Genomic DNA, 7,204 nt, shown 5'->3' on the forward strand with positions numbered 1-7,204 from the left:
GGGAATACCACAGTCAATCAGCTTATGGCAAGGCCAGGTATGTGGAACATTGAATTTATTAAAGAGCACTTTCTTTCGGTGGACATTGACAAGATCCTCTCAATTCCTCTTTGTGAACGTGGGGGGGGGGGGGGGGGGGATGTGGCTATTTGGCATTATACAGAGGATGGATACTATACGGTGAAGTCGGGGTATTGGCTTGGGATGGAGTTGAAGCAGGTGGGTGTGAGAACTGAGTATAGTGGGGGAATAGTGATTTAAACTCCAAAAATATCTGGAGTATTATTTGGGGGCCAGGGGTCCCTAACAAAGTCAAGCTCTTTCTTTGGAGAGCTTGCCATTCATTCCTTCCTTGTGTTGAGAGCCTGTTTAAGCGCAAAATTTGTTCTCATGACGGTTGTGGTAGGTGTGGTAAGTCAGTTGAAACGGTGCTGCATAGTCTTTGGGAGTGTTCTAAAGCCCAAAAGGTGTGGAAATGTACGTGGTTGAGAGGTTTTGTCAAACACTGGAAGGAACTTTCTTTTATTGATCTTGTGCTTCATGTTGCTGCTGTAGGTAATCAAAGTGAGTAAGAGTTGTTTGGGTTGATTAGTTGGTGGATTTGGAAGAGTAGAAATGAGGAGCTGCATGAGAAGGTGGCATTAAAGGCTGACCAGATTGTTCAAAGAAGTGTGGAGTGGCAATCTGAGCTTGCTAGGGTGAAGGCAGGTCATAATAATTTGCAGGATGGACAACATGTAGGGGGTTCTGCTACTGTTCAGGAGGTTGGTGTTGCAAGTAGGGCAGAAACCAAGTTGTTCTTTGATGGTGCTGTTGATGTGGTTAAGGAGTGTGTTGGGATGGGTGCAGTGATTGTGAGTGATGTAGGACGGTTGATGGGTGCTTTATCTATTCCTCTGCCGGCTTCCATTAAACCTGCTGCAATTGAGGCATTAGCTTTGTGGCATGGGTTAAAGTACTGTAGAGAATTGGGATTGAGAAACGTGGCAGTTTATGGTGATGCTCTCAATGTGCTTAATGGATTGAATGTCTCTGGATGGGATCTTAGTGATATTGGAGGAGTACTAGATGCAGTTAGATTGATGATGAGAGAGTTTGACATGGTCTCTTGGAAGAATGTGAAGAAACGCTCTAACTTGGTGGCGCACAAATTGGCAAGATCTGCTTTGTCTTTGGTGCAAGCTATGTTTTGCAAAGATGAAGGACCTCCTTGGCTCCATGATTTAATTGATGCTTTGTAGTCTACTAGCTCTGTGGGGGGTTCTAAGTTAGAGAACAATTTGTCCCCATATTGATGCATTCTTTGGAGTTAATAAATTTCTCTTTGATCAAAAAAAAAAAAAACTAATCAAATTTTCGGCACCGCATCGGCAAAAAAAAATCAAATTTTCAGCAAGAAAAACCATTATTGGTGGAAAGATTGTATTTTGAGCCGTTAATTTCCATTTTTTCTGGGGTTGGTTTTCTCGTGGAGGGATGGAGCAGATAATCTTTCATTCCCCTAATCTAATGTTCTTATCTCCTTCTCTAAGCAAATACTCAGTCTTTAGGTACAGACTCAGCGATTTTTCCACCCACTAACAACCGGCAGAAATATCAAAATGATGTTCCATTCTTACTATCTAAATAACTTTGACTGCATAACAGAAAACAATGAATTGTCTAAATTTAAAAGAGTTCTAATTTTGGCATATATAAATAAAATAAGCCATTCATAGATCAGAATTCACAACAAGTTACACAAACTGGAAAGGAGAATGTTAAATTGATGAAATTATTATGCTTTTATATATGTTCCCATCACTCATGTTTCGTTCTTTTAAGTTAGGTCAACATAAACAACTGAAAATTGTGATCCTTTAAGCTAATCAAAATTACATAAAGATTTTCATACAATCCCACAAATTACCAGGATGTTACCCGGCAATGCGGAGCAAAGCAGAGCCATGAATGCCATTCTGATATCCAGCTACTAGCGCTTGGCAATATATTCAGCTACTACAGGCAGTTCGTGGATATGGCACTCATCACTACCATGCAAGGTAGGGAGCCTTCTGAAACCTGAAAGGAGCCATTTCTGCAAAAATCTTTCCCTGCACCTTGAAAAAAGTATCACAGGGTACTCTGCAATTGGTTCAAAAGCATATCAGACCCATCATCTGATTTCTCGTCACTGTCCTGGTTATCGTCGGTTCTATCTTTCTCTAATGATAGCTCATTATCACTAGAATCTTCATCAGATAAGCCAAGAAGTAGTGCATATGACTTATTTTTTAGATGTCCTGACTGCCTCAACAATCCCAAAAATACCTCTTTGCTTCTCAAATCACCTTCTTGCTCACAGAATTCAAGGAAGGTAGTCACATTAATGGGCTTTGGTCTCCAACTCTTTGATCCCTCAGCAGAAAAAGCTTCTTTCCAGCAGGGTAATGCCTCAGAAATTCTCTCCTCTTTTATATGCCCTTCAGCAAGGGCCTCCCATGTACTAGAATTAGGTTTTCCTCCTGCTTCAACCATGTTGTCAAAGAAACTCTGGGCTCTATCAAAATCCCCTTCTTCTATGTAAGAAACAATGAAAAGATTGGCAATTCTAGGGTCATAAGTTGGCTTAACAGTCAGCCATTCCTCAAACATCTTTTCTGCCCCTTCGACATCACCTACTCTGATTAGAGAAGCGATAATAGCATGGTAGCCCAAATTCGGAATACTGGGAAAACTTGATTTGTACACATTCCATACCCGATAAATTTCATCTTTGTTACCAACACTGCCATAAAGGCTTAAAAGATAATGGTAAGGAATCCGATCCCGACCTGTGATTCTACTCTCAACCTTCTTCAGGCAAGCTTCAGCCTTTTCAAACAGCCCCATCTTGATGTACATTGTAGACATTGTGCTGAATGTGGTCCAGTTGGGATTAACGGTTCTGTCCAACTTCATCTGTTCAAATACCTGTTCCATTCGTTCTGCAGATCCCTGAGATCCACGAGATGATAACCAGATATTGTACGAGTATATATCTAGCTGAATGTTTTTCTCCATCATTTCAGAAATAATGGATTCCACTTTCTCATACTCCTTGAGGTTCATATAGAGTGTCATCATGACATTAAATGGGAGCGAGTGCAATGCATGACCTTTACTTCTCATTTTATCAAGCAAAGATTCTGCCTTTTCTTGCATTTTTGCCCGCACGTAGGCATTGAGCAGAGCCCCATATATTCTCCTGTCCTTCAAAGTATCTGGCAGACTCAGGAAGTAATTTTCCGCACTAGAAACTCCCCTAACTTTAGCAACTAGATCTAATTGAATTGCAGCATCACTACTGGAAAATCTAAACCTCTCTGCTCTGTTGATCATCCAATCATACACCTGTGAAATGCATGGAAAGGTCAAATATAACACATGCTGTGATAAAGGGATGAAAGGTATGATGGATACCTGTCATACCAAAACGGAAAGATGACCTTGAAATTGAAACCCATTTAAAGAGCATTACACCAGTAGGCACATATTAAAACAAGGGAACACATAATCATGAAGCTCAGACCTTCATGGAGCCTTAGTGTTGGCTTTACAAGCGATTTTAATTTTTAGCCTTATGTAATGATGTTTGTTTCCATTCCACATAACTTCTAAATCAAACTCGCTTAAAAAGTCTACTACGCCCAACCCATGTTGAAACTGCATTGAGTTATCTACACTAGAGGTTAATCATAACATCAGCATCTATAACAGCTGACAAGCTGCATTGCCTTCTCATTGTTCCTCTAGTTCAACAATGAAAATTATGCACATCATGAAAATGTTATTTCCCTTCTACGATACTTTAAAACATATTTAGACAATCACATTTCACGGTTTTGATAATTTTTGCCAACCCTGCCAGTCAATTAATATCCATGAAGTAGGTCAACCTCATAGGATTAGAATTAGATTACAAAGCATCCAACATGGTAAGCAGGTTGCCAGGTTATAGTATCATTCTGAACTAGTAGCTTCAAATCAGGTATTAGAAAAGCTGAGGGCTTGACATGTGAAGCTAAAAATCATGGTGGAAAAAAATAATAAATACAATCACAAAAGTGTTCAGATTATGTTCACTGCTGTAAGAATCAGTCATTAATGAAAACAAATTTCATAAATTCTTACAAATTTGCAAGTTTGTACGCTAAGACAGCTGCATTCTAGTATAAGTTGATCCAAAAATTCTTAAGCAAATCTGCAGTAGGAGCACCTAAACTGAATTCATATTCTTCCCAATTCTTACTTAGGCCTTCGAATAGCAGCTCATGGTTACAGGCCAAGAGATACTGATACACTAACCTACAAAGGCATTCCAAGTGTACTAAACATACCGAACCCAAACCCGAAACCCATAATACTCTTTAGCTAACTCTGCCAAAACAACCAGAACAAGAGAAACAAAAGCTTCATACAACTCAAACACACTGTAGCAGCACATACCCATCAAACAAGGCACACTCAGAAACACAAATTAAAACCCAACGTGATCAAAGTCCCACAACACCAAAACCATTCCAACCAAAGCAATTGAAGCAAAAAACATGACACACCCACTATTCAAAACCCACAAAATACTTGATTTAATTACCTCAAGAGCTCTAGCATAGCGCTTGTACTTCCTCAACTCCTTAACAACCCGACAAAGCTCCCACTTGCTAAGCTTCTTGCCCTCCTTCTCCCACTGATTCAAAACACTCGAAGAGCTCGATTCCGGGTCGTCAGCCAGCAGCGATATCTTGCGGTATATGGCGTTCCATTTGACGATGGGCCTCCTCTCGTAGTCGACAGTGCCATAGTTGTGGGCTTGGGATATGGAGGAGGAGGAGATGGTGAGCCGGTGGTAATTTACGGAACGAGGGAGGGTCAAAGATGGAATTTTGGAGGGGAGGGGACGAGAGTAGGAGAGGGAGGAAGAGAGAGAGGCGGTGAGGTGGTGAGGTGAGGTTTGGAGAAGCATTTTTCAACGGCCGGGGAGGGGTTTAAGGGAGAGTTTAGCCTGACTTGAATGTCACAATGGAAAATGGGAAATGGCTTTACTGAAAACCCCCCGGAGAGATTGGTTGCGTTGGAGGATAAAGCTGTTGCAAAATTACATCAACAACCTTTTTTTTTTTCTTCCTATTGTGACGCTTGTGAGAAAGAAACTACAGATAGAAATACCGAATTTGAATTCATTGATACTTTTTTTTTTTTTTTTGAGTAGATAAATCTTTCTTTTATATCTAGGAGGTTGTAAGCTTACTTTATGAAAAATTAGTTATTGTTGATGTAATAAAAAGTTCATATTTTTAATAGAAGTAAAAAAAAAAAAAAAAATTTACCGAAATTCAAGCCTGAAATTTGCTGAAGAATTAATCATGAATGGGCATATGAGAAGATGTAAGTAGAATATACGTTTTGTGGTAAGATTGCTAAATAAGTGAATCTTCAGTAAGATTTTGATGTATAACAAATTTCATTGGCATCAGAAATAAGTGGGTGAGAATAAGTAATGGTGAGCATTGAAAAATTAAAAATAAAATAACAAGCTCTTAACCCTACCCTAAGAAGAAATATAAAATATAAAATAATACATAGCATTGAACCCTACATATTCACCATGGATAATGCTTTCCTTCCGAAGTTGCTTAAAAAATGACACACAGACTGAGGTACTTAATTTGATAGTGATCATCTCTATAATGTACTTTCTTAACCATGCGCACCCGTTTTCTATGATTCCAATGTGACTGTAAGAGATTATTTTGTTAGAGCATCTTTAATCAGGCCTATTCTTTAGGCAAAATGATTGTATTATCAACTAAAAAATCATATTCGTTTTTCTTAAAAAAAAAAAAAAAGGGAAATTTATTTGCTCTATTTATCTTCACTTGGTCATCAGTCATCCTCAAGAAAAATAAAAAATAAAAATAAAAAATCATTTGGGGCTTTTCAGTGTCATTATTGTTCAGGAGTTCAAAGCTCTGTCTCTTGGTAACGACCCCATGGATGGTAATCACATTCCACCGGAATGTAAAGGTGTTGCACATATTATATCTCATCATGCATTGCTCACTGGTTAAAATTGAAAGCCACCAACTTGTACTAACTAATATCCTTTTGAGATCAAACAAAAAAGAAAAAACATACAAAGGTTCCCGGTAGATCAAAGTCCTTGACATTCCAAAATTGACCGAGGTTTGTAATCATATTTTTTATTAGCTTGTAATTAAGATTGACTTCTCAAAGCAACCAAAACAAGAAAATTTCATTCAACTAGCTTTATAATTGTAAGATCGAGCAAATTATCCATCATTCACGTCTATGGAAATTGGATCTCAACCTAAAAACCGAAAATCACACGGAATCTGATAACTTGGGTTCAGTGTTTTTTATGAGTGGAACCAATTCACCAGCAGCAGAAGCCTTCTCTTCAACACAAAGATCATCTCTAACCCTGAAAACTGCATGCACCAAAATCACTGGAGTCGCACAAGCCAAAGTCACAAAGAGATGTATGGCCGCACGTGTGACTATGAGCTCAACCATGGTCGCAATTACCAGCAAAGCCAGGACCAGTCTCCTATCAATGATCTTGTATTGCAGGACAACAGAATCAGCAGGTACTAACCTCATCACCGCAAGGAACGAGCAGGTCAGAGCAGTCATTGCTATCAAGAAAAGCAACGAGAGCTTACGCTTCGGCAAGAGGGTTATGAAGAGTATGATCCATATGAAAAGTGTGTAGTACAATCTGTAGTAACTCAAGTTTCTGATGATTCGGGCCGCGGCTGCTTCTGGGGTCTTGGGGATGTTGAAGGGAAAACAGAGGCTGAATTCGAGTCTCACTCTTGGTGTTGAGTCTTTCGGTTCATGGGGATGAGTTGTTGGGAGAGTTGGGGATGTTGAGGTGGTGGTGGATGGTCTTTGCACGGTGCCATGGCTAGCCATATTGGTGTCTTGAATTGGAAGCTATGAAGGCTGAGAAGAATTTTGTTTATGTTGAAGCTCAGGCCATATGTTTGTAGAATTGTGTTGAAATTGTTTGTTCATATAACAACAAATTGGAGTTATGCTTCGAGGAAGTAGAGAAGATCAGTACCATGTATAATTTGACTTTTAGAGCAATGTGACGGCTTACATCTTGACATTTCTTTTCAGGTAATTGTGACTAGAAAAATGACCCCTAAGAAGCAAA

The 7,204-nt window shown here is 39.2% G+C and overlaps 2 protein-coding genes across 2 annotated transcripts; both read right to left on the reverse strand.

Annotated features, from left to right (window-relative positions):
- Nucleotides 1-1,743: 1,743 nt before the first annotated feature.
- On the reverse strand, nt 1,744-5,102 carry LOC112197598 (pentatricopeptide repeat-containing protein At1g02150). Its single transcript, XM_024338335.2, has 2 exons — nt 4,616-5,102; nt 1,744-3,372 (listed from the first exon to the last, which is right to left on the reverse strand). The coding sequence occupies exons 1-2, from the start codon at nt 4,982-4,984 to the stop codon at nt 2,113-2,115; spliced, it is 1,629 nt and encodes a 542-aa protein (XP_024194103.1). The 5' UTR covers nt 4,985-5,102; the 3' UTR covers nt 1,744-2,112.
- A 1,261-nt stretch (nt 5,103-6,363) lies between these two features.
- Nucleotides 6,364-6,957, reverse strand: LOC112166361 (PRA1 family protein F2). Its single transcript, XM_024303191.1, has one exon. The coding sequence runs from the start codon at nt 6,955-6,957 to the stop codon at nt 6,364-6,366; it is 594 nt and encodes a 197-aa protein (XP_024158959.1).
- Nucleotides 6,958-7,204: the final 247 nt, after the last annotated feature.

The sequence above is a fragment of the Rosa chinensis genome, chromosome 1 (genome assembly GCF_002994745.2).
Source record: "Rosa chinensis cultivar Old Blush chromosome 1, RchiOBHm-V2, whole genome shotgun sequence".
Lineage (NCBI taxonomy): Eukaryota > Viridiplantae > Streptophyta > Magnoliopsida > Rosales > Rosaceae > Rosa > Rosa chinensis.

What these genes read in the sequence shown, in the direction of transcription:
- LOC112197598 (XM_024338335.2), bottom strand. Translation starts at nt 4,984, where the DNA reads ATGCTTCTCCAAACCTCACCTCACCACCTCACCGCCTCTCTCTCTTCC. An exon ending in GCTATGCTAGAGCTCTTGAG is followed by an intron (nt 3,373 to 4,615) that starts GTAATTAAATCA and finishes TGCATTTCACAG; the next exon opens with GTGTATGATTGGATGATCAA.
- LOC112166361 (XM_024303191.1), bottom strand. Translation starts at nt 6,957, where the DNA reads ATGGCTAGCCATGGCACCGTGCAAAGACCATCCACCACCACCTCAACA.